This window comes from Ambystoma mexicanum, chromosome 3p (genome assembly GCF_040938575.1).
Source record: "Ambystoma mexicanum isolate Mex_15411 chromosome 3p, UKY_AmexF1_1, whole genome shotgun sequence".
Lineage (NCBI taxonomy): Eukaryota > Metazoa > Chordata > Amphibia > Caudata > Ambystomatidae > Ambystoma > Ambystoma mexicanum.
Window position 1 is genome coordinate 894,802,070 of NC_090925.1, and position 18,484 is coordinate 894,820,553.

Consider the following 18,484-nt stretch of genomic DNA (forward strand, 5'->3'; position numbering starts at 1 on the left):
CAAAGTGGTGAGCCGGCCAGCTCACCACTTAGCTTTTTTTGATTGACAGCTAGGCTGAGTGAATGGGGGTGTGCTGCATAAAAGCAGGGCTTTGAGGACTGGAACTTCAGAAGTCGCCACAGGACCTAAGAATCCGAGGAGGGAGAAGCTGACCCGACCTGCAACGACGACTCCACCGGTGGAGCCCTGCTGAACCGTCTCACCACTTTTCCTGACGACAGAGGAGATCTCCAGTCCGGAGAGTCTTCTTCCTTTGACTGGTGAGGATAACCAGTTTTGCCTTCTTTTCACCTTCCTGGAGTATCTCGTGGCCGCCTTGCCCGTGCCAAGCACCCCGGCAACCGGAATACCATGGTTTACCACTACCGCGAAGAGAAGGGTAGTACCTTTTAACCGGAGGACTCCGCGGCTGGTTTCTTCCCTGGCAGTGCAACGACCTTCATCTTTCCTCCACGGCGAGACCTCTTCTTCCTCTGGACGAAACACCGACTTGCACCTGCTGCCAGGAACAACTGCCCCCGCTGGAGCTCCCTTCCCACTTAAGGTACTGTGTCCCGCCCGGCTTCCCTTGTGACAGATCGTTCGGGGTGACAGTAAAGCCTCGACTTTCTGACCTGGGCTAGCCTGGGACAACCTAGCTAACTTTTCCTGACTTGAATTTCATCCTTTTTGTGCGAACTATCTAAAAGACTCTTTGGGCATAACCCCACTGTGCGAACCTGGACCCCTTCTGCTTGCTCTCTCCAAGAGTGGGCCTGGCAATTGACTTCCTTGCTCTCCAGTAGAACTCTGCCTACCCTGCCTTACTGTGGTTCTTTGAGAAAGTATTGAAACTTGTGTGCTTCTTTAACTCTGCCTTTTTCCCTCCCTTTTTTTGCAACTTATTAGAGTGTCATCTTATGTTAAGCGCTCACCTCTGTCTGAAAATAAGAGGTGTTTCTCACTAAGACTTGTCTAATAAGTGAATAGGGTTGTACATATATGATAGTGACTGTGTGTTGAATTTACTTACCTCGTTTTTGCTAGTGTAAACTACAAGTGTGTTTTTAAATAAATAATTATATACTTTTACACCAAAGCTCTGGTCAGTGTTTGTTTGTTTGTACTACTGTGTCTCTGTACCTATTGTGTATACTCTGCATACTGCCTAACTCTTCTTGAGGGAAGTCTGACTGCTCAGCCACAGCTACCAAGTGAATCTGTGTGGTACAGACTGCTACCAAGTGGGTTTACTGCGAAACACCTGTAGTCTTAAATCTTGTGCAGTGGTCCCTAAGGGAACTGCACAGGTTTCTGCCTAACAAATCGCGTGGCCAACTATGGCAATCACTCATGGACTCTAGAAATATCTACAACATCGAGCAGTCTCTACCTCCGTCCTCCTGTATTCCGACATGGGAAAGAGGCTCACAAGTAGGGACAATAGATTACATCTTCGTATCGGAACCAATGCTGAGACGGATCATATCTTTTGAGGTCATACGGGCCAAGGCAAGCGAACACAATATCTTGAAAATCGTCTGGCCGACTGAAGGCTGCCGTAGACTTCAAATGCCTGAAAAAAACGAACTTAACGGCCAAGGAAACCGCCTAAGACTTTCGGCGGAACGAATCAAAGAGCTCTCAAAAAAGTATGCAACACACCGTCCACGGAAAGAAAGAGGGGCAATAAATCTAACCGACTACCAACCCTTACTACTCCCGTACTACGCAGCCAGGAAGTCAAAACCAAAAGGAAACCAACACCCACTGCATACTTACGATAAGGAGCTGGTAACGAAACAACGTAATTTGAGAAAACTGAGGAAATTGGCCGCAAACGCTGATTCGGACGGTCCAAAGAAAGCCTACTCCGACGAACAAAAACTGTACAAATCCTGGTTAAGATTTCACCGAGCTCTCCTCTATCAACAAGATGCAGAAGAAATGCTGAGAAAGCTGGCAGATAAAAACTCAGGGACATTCTGGCACTCATTAGGAATTCCAGTGGCGGATCTATCTCAATAGGGACAAACGGCGTCTCAGAAGAAGCCTGGAAACTGCATTTCACCAGGATATTCCAGCTCCCCAGGCTAACTCTGAACCAACAATCTGGGAAGATTTCTCAAACACAGATGACATCGTGACAGCCATCAGGTGACTCAAATCTTCTAGAGCTCCTGCCACGGACGGAATTACTAATATAGACCTAAAAAACCATCCAACAGAATAGGCGAGTTCTATCAGCCAGGTGTTCAAAAAATGCTGCCCCTCTAAAACGATTCCGTAGTCCTGGTGCTCTGCTGTGATTGCCCCAATCTACAAAAAAGGAGACAGAACTGACCCGGGCAATTATCGCCCTATTGCGCTTCTGGACACAATCGGCAAGTTATATGGATCATTTCTCCTAAGGAGCTTCCAAGCCTGGGCAAAATCGGCCCCATGTCATGACCCTTTCCAAGCAGGGTTTATGAAAAACTCATGAACAGTCAATATCATGATACTAAGTGCCATAAAAAACAAACTGACGCCAGGATCTGGGAAAGTACACCTGGTGTTCATAGACCTCAGCCAAGCATTCGACCAAATAGATAGAGCTCTGCTATGGTCCAAACTGGAACAATGGAAGTGTCTGAGTAAACTTCTCGACCCGATTAAGGCTTTTCACAACACGACCTCCACGAGAGCCATACTGTCTGAGGAAATCCCAACGTTCAGAGGGATAAAACAGGGTTGCCTGGTGGCCCCGGCCCTGTTTATCTTGTTTCTTGGTGACTTTAGAAAAGACGCCGGCTGCATAAGATCCTTCCCTCCCAAAATAGGAGAGACATCTGTGGCCTGCCTCCTATATGCTGACGGCATCATTCTTCTCGATCAGACCGAAATTGGCCTTCAAAGACAACTTGATAATCTGGCCAAATACATCTCAAAAAACAACTTGGAGATAAACAAAGGGAAAACAAAAATCCTGATCTTTGGACAACCTTAAAAAAAAAACCTCTAAAACCTTCAGGTGGCATATTGAAAATTCGACCATTGAAGTGGTAAAGACCTTTAAATACTTGGGCGTCATGATGGACAGTTCTAAAGCAGAGACATCTATTCAAAACCATCTGTGGGACAAGGTCCGAAAACTCACCACTCGGGCCCAAATAATTGACAGGAAATATGGTCGTTTTTCGCTTCTACCAGCCATAAAATTCTACAAAGGGAAAGTAGTTCCGAGCTTGACGTATGGAGGAGATGCAATGCCATCGATCCCTACGATAATATGGTCAAAACTGGAGGCCTATTTCTGGCGCAAAGTCCTTCAACTTCCCAACTCAACATCTATTTCGGCCATTCGAAGAGAACTGGGAACACTCTCCTTGAAAGCAGCCATCGAAGCAGGGGAAATGGCTTTGTTCAGGAAAATAATAATGCAGGACTCGCCTCCATTGTACAACATAATCAAAACTGAAATGTCAGCAGGAGGTGGCAAGGCACTCACAGCCTGGGCGAACAAGCAGCGAACCCACCTGGACGACATTGGATGCTCTGAAGAAGAATTGATTCGAAACCCCACAAAAGTTAAAAGAAAAATGGACCAAGCGGACTGGATAGAGACATTAACATCTGCAGAAAAAAACTAGCTTCTTTCTCATCTAACCTTCCAGGCCAAAAAACTGCACTCAACCACTGAAGTCCTTAAAAGGTTCCCAGACAAAGCCCTAAGATCCATCTTTCTGAGGTCACGTCTAAATTTACTCCCGACCAACGAAATACGGGCCATTAGGGGCCAGTCGCAAATGAACCACTGCTGCCTCTGTGAAACCGAATCTGAACCTGAATCAGTAAAACACCTCTTGATCCATTGCTCCCAAACGATAAAATGGAGAAGAGCGTATTTCGGTCCCCTAATTGAGTCTAGTATCCTGTATGAAGAAGTAGTCTGGTGGAACCGCCTCCTGAGTGGATCTAGGACATCATGGTCAATAGCGACTGCAAAAGTTCTAAGGGCAGCTTTAGAGGAATGTGTTTCGCAGCCAATCGTGACGAGCGACCAGGCCCTGGTTAACCAAGGAACCTGAACTATGTTCCAACATCAGAAACCAAAAGAAACAAAACACTGAAAAACGTATGGACTGTATTCTTAAGAACTTTTCTTTTTGCAAAATCATTGATTTGATAAAGGCAAATAAAATAAAAAAAATAAAAAAATAAAAATAAGGCCATCATAAAGCCTGAGTATGATAACAATGCTTTATTTAGTTTCTAGCAACAAACCACCCAGGTGGACTAACACCTCCAGGCTGTAAAAAGCAACTGACCACCTTGGAACGCTTCGGTCTCTTTCCCTTCAAACATTCCACACAGAGGTTCCATGGCTGCTCACAGATGACATCCCTCACATAACCAAGCCATTACAACAGGAACCAAGTAAGTGTTTACTAAAAAAAAGCACCATCCTATAAAGCTAATCTTAACTCATATCACAAGCTTATTGATTTTTGCTACCAATGGTTCTTTGCTTTTAAATAACGTGCTCGGTCTAACAGCACTAAACCTCTTCATTAACCGTTCCAAGAACTCAAGGTAGCCCTCGTTAGATGGCTATATTGCAAACACACTGCATTAACATTTCTATCTTTTTTAAAATATAGAACAGCAGCACAAGAGCAGCCCTTTCCATCACTGAGACTCAGGAGGGAGTGCCCATAACCTTCATTGTATATTTTATATTTTGGAATGTAAGAGAAAGCATAGCAGTTCTAAGATCTACCCCTAAATAGCCCTCTGAATACGTGCAAAATGCATTGCTCTGGTCACTACCATACATTTAGGGGTGACGATCATACTGTTTGTGTCTTGGAGATTGGATGGAAGTAAACCCAGTTAAGGCAGCAAAAATTCTGAGAAATAGCCTGCTTTCTCCAAAAAATATATTCTTTGATTTCTATATGAATTTGAAGATGTTGGCAAACAACGGTCCTCATAGAACTGCTAATTCTTAGTGCATGGGTGTGAAAAGTCTTTCCCTTAGGGAGAGATTGGTATGCCTCCTCAACAGGGTTCGCTAAAACTACAGGGAATATACTTGGACAATAGAAGTGGTTTATTCTCTGTTAAGCCCTATGGCACCCTGCATTATTATAATTTTCCAGAAAAACTAGCCCCTGAGAATGTGAAGAATGTTTAACAGCCTGTGGGTCCAAACATTGAGAGACTAGGAGGACAGGGTCATCATAACTCAGAAAGCATTGCACTTGTTGCAGTGTCAGAGCAAGATCCACAACGTGAGTGGCTTTCTTTGCAGGTGCCAAAACCAGAAATCACTCATCACTGATGAATCAATACAACGGATGGGGTGCAGGGAGCAGCTTTAGTGCCGGTCTCCTAGAGTTTGTCGGAGGCATCACAATCAGTCAACCTCATCCTGAAAGTATTTCTACTACTTTGTCTCTGCAAATCTGTCTTAATTCATCTGGCTGTAGGTACAACAATTTAATATGTTTTTCTATAGTGCTTATTCCTGGGTTTCTCCTGCTGCTAAATGCTATATTAATATGGCATTGTGTAATGGTTCTTGGTGAACCAACTGCAGAAGAATGTCGGCCTGTTTTGGCATTCTTGGATCTGAATTTATGAGGTCCAGGCCTGCACCATGTCAGGGCGAGCGCTTAACCCATGAGCTAAACACCTGGTGCTTGGACCATATAATGAAGCAGGGAGCAACCCGTTTAAGGACCATGACCAAAATAGCTCAGTCCTTTTGGAACTTTGGCCAAATAGTCTTACAATAAAATGGTGACAATAAAAGTTAGGATTGATCAGATTCACCAAGCACTTGTTTTTAATTTGCCACACTTGGCAAAGGAGCTATTGTGTTCTAGCAGTAGCAAGGTTAATGCTCTATTGCATGAGTGTATGTTACCAACATGCGAACTACTTTCTTTCAAGCAAGCAACATGGTACTTGTTATTGATCATGTAGGAGATCTTAAAAAAAGCAGGCAGTTGTCACAAATGTTTACCTACATTTGTGTATTATCTGCACACCCTTTAATAGAAAATTGTTTGGGGATACTGATTGCGATTCTGTCATTGTCATGACTGATGGGAAATCTGTGCTAGAGTAGGAAAGTTAAAACTCTATTGGCAGTTCTTCATTATGGGGATCTTTCATCATATTCATAACCCACTCATTCTCCATATGCTTTGGTAAGTAGTCATTCTATGAACGCTGCAAATAAACCAGAGGATACACGGTTTTTCATGAAATTAAGGGAATCTGGTATTTTCCGTTTCCATAATGATATTCAGTAAACGTACGTTGACATGTTCCAACTCAAGACAGGGTGGTATATTTCAATGGTTATTCCCCCTTTTTTCCTCACAGCCCTTTCACTGCATTTTGCTGCAGGAAATGTCACTGTAGCAAAATATGATAAAAGCGAGGTGTTCTTGTTTCTTTTGTAGCATATCCCTGTCTTTTTTTGTAAATTGAAAAATGTAAAGCTTCATTTTATTTATAGTTTTTTGTTTAAATAAAAAATAATCTCAAGGTGTCCCAGTATCCTGCTGTTCATGCAAGTAAAATACTAAATGCTAGAAATATGAAGATGATACCCATAATGTAGAACTGCCAAAACAAACACTTAATTTCCCCTCCCACTATTGTGACCCTTGTGGCAGGGAGGCTATTCCTTTCTTAAGGCCTCTCTGAATATGGTGAGTCGCCCCATTTGCTTTTATGCTCATGGTGGGGAAAATAAATCTATATCATTAATTTTGAAAGCTTTCATTTAGTACTGCACAGTTCTACTATCCTAGATTCCCTGAGTCCTTTCTTATTTTCTCTTATGAGAGTCTTTTTCATAATGCTTCCTGGGCTCTTGTAGTGATCTTTGACATGTAACGTTTTGAAAATCCTTTAGTTACCAGAACATTATTTTGCTCTGTGGTGTAATCTTAAATATATTCCCTAAATAATGGGACAGAGGATTATTCCAGCAAAGATAATTAAGCAAGTAGGTCCTTTTTCAAAATTGAGTGATCTGCAGTCTGGGATATGTACATGCATTTTTCTATAATTCTTAAGGGGTGACAATGGTCCAGATTTACTGCCCACTTTAGTGAGACTTCTATTGCTCACCTTTTGTTAATTTTCTGCTTAATATGTTGTTCCCAGAAAGTCCATGCTATGTACAATAATATGAAAAGGACAACATACTCACATGCAGTAGGCTCTCTTCCAAGATACCTCTAGAAAGAAAGTGTGTATGTCTGTGTGTGTGAGAGGTATCCAGTGGCACCTTCAAGATGTTTTTGCCCTGAAACTCCGATGATCCGTCACCACAGATCACTCTGTCTGTGCCTCATGGGAGTTGGTGAGTTAAAGAAAAGGGGGAAAAGATCCCATAGGGGCATAGTCAAGTTCCTAATATTAAGTGACACTACTTCTACTAAAACTTGCACTTAATGCTAAATTTCCATAGTGCACATGCACACTGTCAAAAAAGCAACACCACACCTGAAAGTATTTCTTTACAGATGTTTTCAAAATGTCCTCAACAAATTTTAATTCAATTGATCTTCACCGAAATATTGAGAACATACTTCTGAATGCATGTTACATCAGTAACACCACATATCAAAAAGACTGTTGCTGGATAAGCAAAAGGACATTATTTCAAACAAATCATCCAAGCATTCATTAAAAGAATTCTACCGATCCTCAAGAAATCTTGGCCTGCACATGCTTCAGCAAATATATTTGCATGCTGACAAACAACCGTTATGCCTCCTTTGTCTTCCTCAGGACATATTTTTTGACTAACATTGGTCCAAGGTAAGAGTATATTTCAAGATCTCCACCAACAGAGGGCTGCTGTGAGTCCTCTTCCATGTGGGTTCCTTCACTACAACCAATCACTGAATGAACAGTCTTGGCCACTGAATCAAAAAAGAATGCCACAATGTATTAATATGTTTTTCGAAGTTCTGCTACTCAATACAACCAATTATAGTATACTGAACCTTTCTGGGTTACAGGGCCAATGCAGAATTGTTATTTCCTGTTTCCATTTGAATATTCAGTAAACACATGTTGACCCGTTCCAACTCAAAAGTGGCTGGTATATTTCAATGGTTATCCCGCTTTTTTCTTTGCAGCCCTTTCGCTGCATTTTGTTATGGGAAATTTCACTGTAGTAAAATTGGTTAGAAGGGGGGCATGTAGAGGGTAAAATGGGGTGGGAGATGTTTGTTTATTTACTATAGTCCTATTTCTTTGGCCCAGGGCGTACAGTACCTAATAAGATGGCACTTTAGATAGGATTATAGTTTAGGCCAGGGTTGTCCAACTCCAGGCCTCGAGGACCGGAACCATATTGTATTTTCAGGATATCCCTTGTTAATATTCATGAGATAAATTTGCATACAATGATTCTAAATATATGCAGATTGTTTCTCATGAATATTAATGAGGGATATCATGAAAACCTGCCAGGTTTCTGGCTCTCGAAGCCTGGAGTTGGACCTCCCTGGTTTAGGCAATGGTCCTCTTATGCAAATTAGCAGTCCTTGACCAATTTCTAGAGCTCACCTTTGGCATATGTTTAACTTTTCATTATGAATGATGCTCGTGAAATGCCCATGGTGTGTTGGCATAGAGGTGTTCAGAATACAATGTACACACATAGTTATAGGTTAAGTTAATATCTTTGCTGAACATAAATAACAGAGTAATTTCCTTCGTTCTGTGGCCTAATACATTCCCATTTGATGTGGAGACAGACTAATTGCAAGAATGTATACTGCTGTTTTGAAAGGTTAAATTCCACTGATTGCTCTTTCATGATGAAATATCAATTATGTTATGTGACCTATGAAAAATGCCATGCATGAATGTTGATTTGGATGACATGCTACATAATACTGAATTAATGTAGTGTTTGTGCTAACCTATACATAACTGATAGTTCCGGTGTACCATTTCTAAACTGTATTCAATCTATTGATCACCCATGTTAGCAATGGTATGTGTTTCATCTAGGTGTGTATTTGGCCTAAAGGTAAATTCTAAATAAAAAATACTCTCTATTTGGCCAAAAGTTTCAGCTATATCTTTGTTTAGTCTCATTAAACAAGTTGAATCTTTTAGAGCATTTTGGTTTGTAAGAGGTCTGTTTCCTAAAAAGTGTCTAGACCCATCCGCTATATTTTGTGTAGATAAATTTTCCATATATGAATACTTTGCTAAATGTATTCTTAGAAAAACACATCCAATACAAATTAACTACTAGTGTCGTTTTTTGATAATGAACACTGAATAACAATAAAACAATGTGTTAGTCCAACCATAACAGAGCTTACTTTTTGCTTATTTGCATTATAATCATGCGAGTAACACATTTGTTATAAAGAACTATCAGGTTAATGACGCAAGTGAATGTGCATAGGCAATTCTGGTACATGTCTGGTGTATGCCGGTCAATTTCTATTGTTATTAGTATGCTTTTAGAAAATTGATCCATTTGAATATTGATCTGTTGCTGAGCCTGACCTGCTTTAAATGAATATGCATTTGGACGTTTATTTGGCTCAATAAATAGTATAAACAGCCTTACTAAAGAAGCATTTATGAAACAGTGCATGCCTTTTTAATAAATGTGCTTTTCTGTTGCTGTTTCCATTTCACTAGGATTCAAAGGTATAATTTTAGTCGTTTTCTTTCTTTTAGTTTCTCTTTCTTTTAATCAAGATTAATCTGTCCCAACATTTGATACTTAAATTAGAAACACTAACAAACTCTGAAATCTTACTAAATTTTACATCTAATTGCAACGGTCTACTATTAAAATGTAGAGAAGTTTGTATTTGTGCTTTTATTATTCTGCAACATTTTCATTTACATTTCTGAAACTGATTTTCCAAAAATATTATAGATAAATGTGCAAACTCTCCAGGCACAAATAGTGTCCCATTAAAAACTCTTGACATTTTTAACAAATTATACTTGGTGTTCCTCAAGACACGTGTTTGGAAGCGGGTCTGATTTTATTTTGGTAGAGTGATAAAGAAGAGAAGAGCTGGAAATGTGTGTATAAGCAAACACTATATTTACAATCTATGCAGCGATGCATCAGTAATCACGTAGTTAATCTTTGTTATGAAATGTTCCTTTACAAATAATTTCCAAATCAAAGTCTATAAGAACATCTCTGTTCCTCATTCAGTGATATATTACATATAAATTGCAATGCAATAATAAAAAGTACATTCCTCACTAGATTAAAGAAACAAAGGCACCAAAACTCCACTTCCACAAATACATGTTCCTTTGGTACAGGTCAAAATGCTTCAATGTTTCTTTCCTTAAGGGCATTCACCACAGTTCCCAATACTCTTCAAGCTGCCACATTGTAAGACTAATCAACCACTTTAGACCACTCAAGATATTCTCGGTTTCGTTTCCCTCCGTCTACCGACCTGAGCTATTGTCCTGAGAATGGTGGGAAAAACAGATTCTCGGCCCCTGTGATTTAAGACTACATCTTTGGTGTCCAGGTCCAACCAGTCTCCATCTAGAGAACCAAGAAGACTTTGTCAGTTGGTATTTTTTGAAAGTGATACAAGTGGAAAACCTTCAATATCATCAGGACTATATTATTCCCAAACATAATGCAGCATAAAAATAACATACGGCCAAACACCTTCAAACATGAAAATGGGGGTTAGACACAAGAATGTTACCTTAGCCCAATTATGTTCAATATCTATATAAATCACTTGCCCATCAGAGAGAAATTGCTAGCAATGGTACTAACCCTAAAGGTCACTAAGATCGGTTGCCTGCTGCATTTTGATGACCTAATCATTTTGTCACTTTTATTTAAAATGTTTCTCAGGAAGTAAGGAAGGTATCATTCAAATCCAATAAGAGATTCCAGTTTTACAGTACAATTAAAGATCTCTAGTCTTGGGTCGGTTATAAAGAGAAATGTAAAGCATTATTCGACTCTTGCACCTTTCCTTCTAATACATGTGAAGTACAGTTCTGTTGCCTTTTTAATTAACTACCAAAAAGTAATGCTTGAAAAGCGTTGAAATAGTAATTCATTGGCACACTGGCATTGCTCTGGGCAGCCTTCATTCTGTCTGCACCATTACAGAAGGGCACCCAACCATATGCAAATTAGTCCAGTGCCTGCTACCACAGCGAGCAGCACATCCCAGCCTACTAGGCCTCACTTCCTGGACTCTTGAGTACAGGCAACCGCAGACATGGTTGGTATCATCAGCTAGACCTGGCTTGTTCAATTAAATGCATTCGTTATTTGCAATTTGTCAATCAAAACTATAATTTCGGGAATGTTAGTCACCCAAATCTTCATGTTATTTTCATGTAATTTCTAGAAGACCCAGCAACAGTTTGTCGGGAAACAAGCTGGTTGTTTCCGGGCTTGTTGATATTTCACCAGTGGAATGTAACATACAATTTCTTGCAGCATTATGGCCAAGGAAATCGAAATATTGCATGAGAGAGTGTTTCAGTGCGTTGCTACATGCACTGATAATGTTCTTTTGCTCATAGGTTCAAGATGATATTGTGGAATAGCAAAGCAGATTTCGCTTTCTGATAGAATAGATAAGACTGCCTTGTTGTTAGCTAGGCATTTTAATCATTAACAGGCCATCTTGAATTTAACACCTTAAATGCTGGGACTTCAACGTTTCTCTGCGTAAATTACTGATACTCACATTTCTTAAACCCCAAAATAAGGCTGAGCCTTGCTTCCTGAGCAATCTGAAGTATGCCTGTCTCTTTTTTTTTGGCAGACCAGGAATACAGGGCATTAAAAAAGTTGAGGCATGCATTTAAGGAAACAGACCACTATGGCTTTTTGGTAGACAGACAACCAAGGTAACAAGGGTTGTATAAGAGAGCAACTGAAACATGTGCTTATTAAAAACCGCCTGAATCGTTCCAGGCTCATCTCTACATCAGAAAGGCTGCCTAGAGTATTGGTTTTGGATGCCGGAGATAGCAGTTCACCTATCAGGTCGAATAGTGCTCAAGATGTGCTTCACTGGGGAAGCTCTAGTTTGGATAAGGTTTTTTTTAAAAAAATAGAATTATCCTACAACTTGCCAATTTTATTTATAGTCGTCAAGGAGTTGCCCAATTTGAGGAAATATTGATTTGCTGCCATGTCAGTTTCATTGGGCTTTATACATACAGGCGACTTAAAACAATGAAGAAGCGAGGACCGGTAGGTATACATTAAGCAGGGTAAAACCTTTCAAGTTGGTAGCTTCCAGCCAGGCATAAGTCACTGGTCTCCTTTTGCGAATGCAAATACTTCACATACACACAGCACAACACACAATTCTTTTACTCTCCTTTAAAGATTTATCACTGACCAGTGGTTTGGTGCACGTTTTGTGGCCTGCATTGAGAAAAGTGGAAAGAACCCTCAATAACCTGTGACCTATTCCTCATAAATTCCTGAAACTATATCACAGTAATTTCCAAGACCCTTCTCACCTGGGGTAACAAGTACGCATGTACAGGATGGTGCACGGTTTAGAAAGCTGTGGCTAATTCTAATACTTCATCAAGCATTCCTAAAATTTAGCTTGCAAATCCTCATTAAGAGAGAGAAACTAAACCGTTCAAGAAGCTTATGTTCATAAGTCCTTGTACGAGCAAGCTCAGGTTGAAGGGAAAGCTGTTAAGAACCCACTATGGGACAGGATCCATGAAAGAGTTTGCAGCCTTTTGAGTGTATCATACCGACTTTTCTAAACTTACCCAAAAGTAGTTAAAATAGGGGGCTTTCATAGAACAGAGACCACCTACTGCCACTCCTTGGTGAGGAATGCAAGATGGCAGTGTGAGGGGCGGAACAGGGGAGTTTTCCAAAGTCCTATTTTGAGTTTATTGGGCGAGGGGCTATCAGTCACAGGAAAACCACACGCTCGGGTATCAAATGTCTCCTTTAGTAGGAAGGTCTAGCCAAGGCATAGATTCAGTAAAATGTTTTGTCCATTTGATTCAACAACTCAAGGTTTTTTGCTTCTACCAGCACTTCCTGTTAATAATGCTGCACTTACAAAGTGCATTGTCTGCAAGGGTTTTATGCAATATGGGTTCAATCTTCCTATTTTTCCTGCTTGAAAGCTTTTCATTTTGCAGTGTATCAGAGGGTGTCAAAGGCCACAGGCCCCTTACTGACTTTAGAGTTCAGATATTAAGACATATCCTCTTGCAGCGAAGGCAAGTAGAATAGATGGTGTCTTCATTTGAATGAGGAGCAGGGGCTTTTGGCATATTTTTGAGAACATGCCTTCTGGGTCTTGTGGTGAAGTCAGTGGTGGAATGCCTTTTGCTGGATCCCAAACTAGGCACGAGTAAGCTAACCCCCCCCCCCCAACTCTAGCTATACTACTTTGTAATCTGCATATTCTTTACAAACCTCTAGTGTCTGTACTTCGTTCAATTGGATAAGGTCTCTACTTCCAGCAAAATCTAATTAGGCTAAGGAAAATGCACATTTCACCAAACACGACATAACGATTATCAGCCAAGTAGAAATGGCTACGCTATAGTCTAGAAATAACTGAATAGTTGGGTCTCGGCACAGAACGTTAATTAACTTGATGTGACCGTGTAGACCTGGAGAATGTTAGTCGGCAGAATAGGTTGGAATGCTTCTGGTCTAGGTTTCTGTAAGCCGGCAGACATCTAGATTACTTTCCATTATGAAAGAGGTTGTATTTAACTGGAGAACAAGTGTTTAGAAAACCTCCTTCCATGCAGCCAACCTCAACTTTCGCCCTGTGTGAGATTAGAAAGCGGTTAGTCAATAGTCCTTGTGAAGCAGACATTCCAGGCACAAACAATTTAAATTGTGGTAGGTAAATGGCGGTGGTAAAATGGTGAACAGAGCTGTCCCAATACAAAAGAGTCTACTGACTTATGGGTGGAGGTGGTGGGAAAGGCCACAAGAGGGAAGAAAGAATGAGAAATAATTCCAGGAAAGGAGAATGAAGTAACACAACATTCTTATAATCCTTTTGAGGATGCTTTGGAACTTCCTTTTTAAAAATAATAATAAGCTACTTTTATAAGAAACTTACATTTCAGTCAAAATCGGACTTTTCAAAACAAGTTTACATACTGTCTAAAGAAATAATGACCGTTGCAAAATAAAAATGCCCTTTTATTCACACTGAACAATTGATGTCAAAGGCTACGTAGGCAGCATTTTTCTACCAATGAAATGCATCTATGCCCTTAAAAACTGAAATTGTAATTTCTGAATATTACAATGTTTACATCTTCTTAAGGAGGTTGTGCTGTCTGCTTCATTCATGTAAGCTATTTTAGTAATAGATGTATAATGTGGTAGACAAATGGTATGCTTTTTGGTAAGTTTACTAAACGCTTCTTCTTTGGATGCATGTATGATGCTTTTCCCACTATCCTTCCTGTAGCTGCATTGGCTTCTGCTTGGTGGCTGGCTGTGCTTATTGTTACTAACACTTAGTTGTTTTCCCTTCCCTGTGGTTTGTGGTATTGGGGTTACATCCTAGCTCTTCATACAGATACTGCGGCAGGACTCCTGATGCGCAGCATTCACTTGGTAACACAGAGACTGAACTCGCAGTGGAGGCAAGACATGAGTATATCGTTGGCAGCCCTGGAGCTTCTTTCTGGATTGGCAAAGGTCAGCACTTAAAATGTTAGTTAATTGAAATCAAATATTAGCATGCCATATGAGTTGACAATATCGCATTTGTCTTTCTTCAGAACATCTTATTTATTGCATTGGTGTTTATTTTTTATTTTTTTATTTGGTGTCTTAAAAAGTACAAGGATGCAGAGAAAATTGCTTTGGTCCGCTTGGAGAAGGTGGGTAGTGGGTGGAGGAAGCTGTGGAAATGATGTTGGAGAGTAATGGATTTACACGGCTCATAAGATTGAGTGTAGAAAGAACTGTGCCCGAAGAAAAAACATGCATACAACGGAGAAAAGTCATTTGTTGGTACTAGCTCAATAGGCCCTTTACTTTTTTTCAAAAGAAAAAGACAGATTTAGATAAACTGCTCTGTGTCCGCAGAGAGCGGTCTTTCTAAATCGAACTGTCACACCCCTGCCGCACATGAGTGTGCGCAGGGGCTGACAGGCTCTGTGAGCCCCAGCGGACTCGTAACAGGAGTGAGAGATGGGTTTTGGACTGTATGTGTGTGTGCATGGATGTGTCTGTGTGCGTGGGAGGAATCGTGTTTAGAGGCGGGAACGAGGTGGTGGGTGCGAAAGGAGGGGGGCAGTATGTAATGTTTCCGTATTTTAAAGCCAACACAAAGGCTTTAAAATGCGGAAATATGACCTAGAACACCAGGACACGACAGAGCAGAGCCCTGGGGGACTTTGATTGGTTTTTGGTAGTGTGGAGGGGGATTTCTTTTGTACAGCCCGTTGCATTGTTTTTGTGGCTCAGTGTTCTACTCTGTCGAGAAATATGGCTAGTGGGATGAGGGGTCAGGTATTTGTGGTCCGAAACTTTCATAAGTTCTGCTGTTATGCTTAGGAGGGTGGTCTCTGTGCCTCTGTTCCCTTTTCATCCAAACTATTGGTAATGGAAGATATTTCTTGCTTTTTTTTGTTTTTGGAGCTGACGGCACAACCTATTTAAACTAATTTGAAAGGTGGTGGTTATTTTGGGCTCATCATTAAGCTTTTTAAAAAAAATCTTTGCTCATGAAAGGCACAGCATTTGAAGGCGTTGCTGGAGGATGCTTTTATTTTGCTGTTCTGGTCAGTAGCCTATCAGAATCTGGAAGTTGTTTTGGGAAACCAATCTCGTTGTGCAGTTGTGGTGCAGTAACTCTGATCTCATCGATACTTTCAGAAAAGCAGAAAGCAGTGTTCTGCCTAATTTATTGGTGACATGGATGGAGTGTTGGCATTTAAAGAGATTGGTTAATTTGTTCAGAATTTTAAATAGTTATGTAGATTTTATTTTTAGCCTCCGATTCTGTTCTCTAGCTATTCCTCCTTCTTCCACCAGGTGGTCTTCGGGTACCTTTTTGCTTTGATCATGGTGTTGTTTTGTCCTTGGATTAATTTGATATGAGACATACACTTTACAGTTTTCTGTCATGTCCTTTTAAAGCAGCCAGCTTTTTTTCAAACTATGTGTGTGATACGTTGATACTTAGTTGTGTGGCTTGTTTGTCTCGATAGAGCGGGAATTGGACACTCTACTATCGCACAGTGAATTGAGTTCAGCCATTTATCAGGGACATGTTCTCTGTGTCTCTGGTTCTATTAAGGAAAAAGTGGCTGTTAACTGCCTTTAAGGAGGTTTTAAGTGAATATTTACAGGTTTGCAGGTTTGTTCTTGTCCTGCTTTTCCCTGCAATGAAGAAATGATTTGTCCAGAATGATTTTTGTTATGAAACATTTTTTTCCTCTCTGTAATTTTCTTTCTGTTGGCTGTTCCTCCCACTGATTACTCACCTTTGATATCCAACTCCCAGCGCAGCTGCCTTTCTGAAACCTTTCTGCTGCCAGGGGTGCAGTGCAGCTCCACCCGAAGCCTTTGTGTCTGTGCCATATATTATGTTGGAGCCAGTATATTTATTGAACTGCCAACCCGGTGACCTTAGTTCCAACCTCTTTCCCTAGGACTCTGCAGTGGGACAACAGAACCAAGTTGTACTATCTATCCACCAGGCACAGTGTAGGTTGGGAGGACAATGAGGAATCCATGGGAGGCAATATGCATCAGAAAGAACCTTACTGAGAGGTAAGTAATTTGTTCTAATGGATTCCTTCTTCCCATGGATTCCTCATCTTTGATATACTCCAACAGCAGTACGTAAATCTGGAAGAGGGAGGAGAGGAAGGGGACCACCTAAAACCAGAATGCTCGGAAGAACAGCTGTGCCAAAATGAGCATCATGACTATACTGGGAATCCAAGCAGTAGTCTTTAGCAAAAAATACCACATAGCCACCTGGCAAATATTCAGATGTGGGACGCCATGTTGCAGAGTTGAGATGGCAGCCATTCCTCTGGTGGAATGTGCCCTGGGACCTACAGGTACATCTTTACCAGCCAGGTCACAGCATTCAGAGATGCAGTGGATGATCCAACTTGGCAGGGTCAGTTTGGTCACAGCCCTGCCAACACAGGCACAAGTATAACCAACGAAAGCTGGTCATTTTTCTCGTCCCCTCTCATCTGAGAGATGTAGTACGGGCCCTCTTTTGAGAGGAATGGAAATCGGAGGCAACCTTAGGAAGAAAGGCTGGTCTCATTCTCAACATCACCTTCTCCTTGGAGAAAACCAACTAGGGAGGTTTAACTGACAACGCCTTCAGCTCACCCATCTAGCGGAAGTGATGGAGACTAGGAAAATCGCCTTAAAGGTGAGCAGTCTCTATGAGCAATAATAGAGGGGCTTAAACTGAGCGCCTGTTGAGATGGATTTTGAGAATCTGACCTGGTAGACCGATGTTAGGCCACCCTAATTCTAGTGAACTGGGGAACTCTTGAGAGGTTTGCCAAACCCAATCATGGTAAGCGTGTTGAGTGGTCAAGGATTAGTCTTATGAGAAAGGGACTTGCTGTCAGGGCCCACAGTGAGTCCACACAGTGAAGCACACTATAATTCAGTTTAGACCGGTAAGCACAAAATACACTAAGAAAATGGATCAAGCAGTTAGTAAGTAGTAGCACACAATGCTCAATTATCAAACATATATTTAGTCACTTTTAGGTTTTTAGAAATGCATACAATAACTTGGCCAACTCAAAGAAGGGAAGGTATGATGCAGTAGAATTAAACCAGTTCACAAGAATATGCCAGAACTTAAGTCCAATTCCTGTGTTGTATGGGGCCTTGTGCCCAAAAGTCACATAGCTTCTTCGTAGTAGAGGGGACAGGTGTAGGAGGAGTTCTTGTGATGGTGAAAATGTTTCAGAAGATACTTAAAAAAATGTTACAGGTCAGTAAAATTATTTTCCCTTCTGATGCAGACCTCTTCAGGACACTTCAGCAGATGGTGGAAGGCAAGTTCCAGCGACGGCTATTGTATACGGGTGACAGAAGGCATCTTTCCAGCCTCATTTGAAGACCTTCCAGAGCAGGATCCTTTGATGCTGGGAATCAGAAACCTGTCAGGAAAGCGACTTGTGGGCAGGAGCCTGCGACCACCGAAGTTCCGGTGACGAACACGGAAAGGCTACTATTCTACTGAGGCAGCCCAGTGGAGAGCTGGTCAGTGGACTGGGTGGTCCAGGAACACTTCCGAAGACTCAGAACAGTTGGCGCCTTGAGGGTGAGTCGAGTCTGATTGGTCCCACCAGTCCAAGGGTTGAAGCACTGCTCAGGCCCTTCGCAGACCATGTAGTGCAGCAGGGCTTCACTGGGCCAAACGCCTGAAGGGATGCCAGACCTCTTAGGGAGTCGTCCACGGGTCTTCAGTCAGCTGCTCTTCTACTCGAG

At 41.3% G+C, this 18,484-nt stretch overlaps 1 protein-coding gene across 6 annotated transcripts in view; it reads left to right on the forward strand.

Moving 5' to 3' along the window:
• Nucleotides 1-18,484, forward strand: part of RALGAPB (Ral GTPase activating protein non-catalytic subunit beta) — a 2,501,232-nt gene that overhangs the window by 1,567,875 nt on the left and 914,873 nt on the right. For 4 of the 6 annotated variants that reach the window (XM_069652125.1, XM_069652127.1, XM_069652130.1 and 1 more), the window contains one exon: nucleotides 14,562-14,695. In XM_069652125.1, the coding sequence (XP_069508226.1) occupies nucleotides 14,562-14,695 (134 nt within the window). The remainder of the gene's footprint in view (nucleotides 1-14,561; nucleotides 14,696-18,484) is intronic. The other 2 variants (XM_069652128.1, XM_069652131.1) reach the window with 1 other exon arrangement.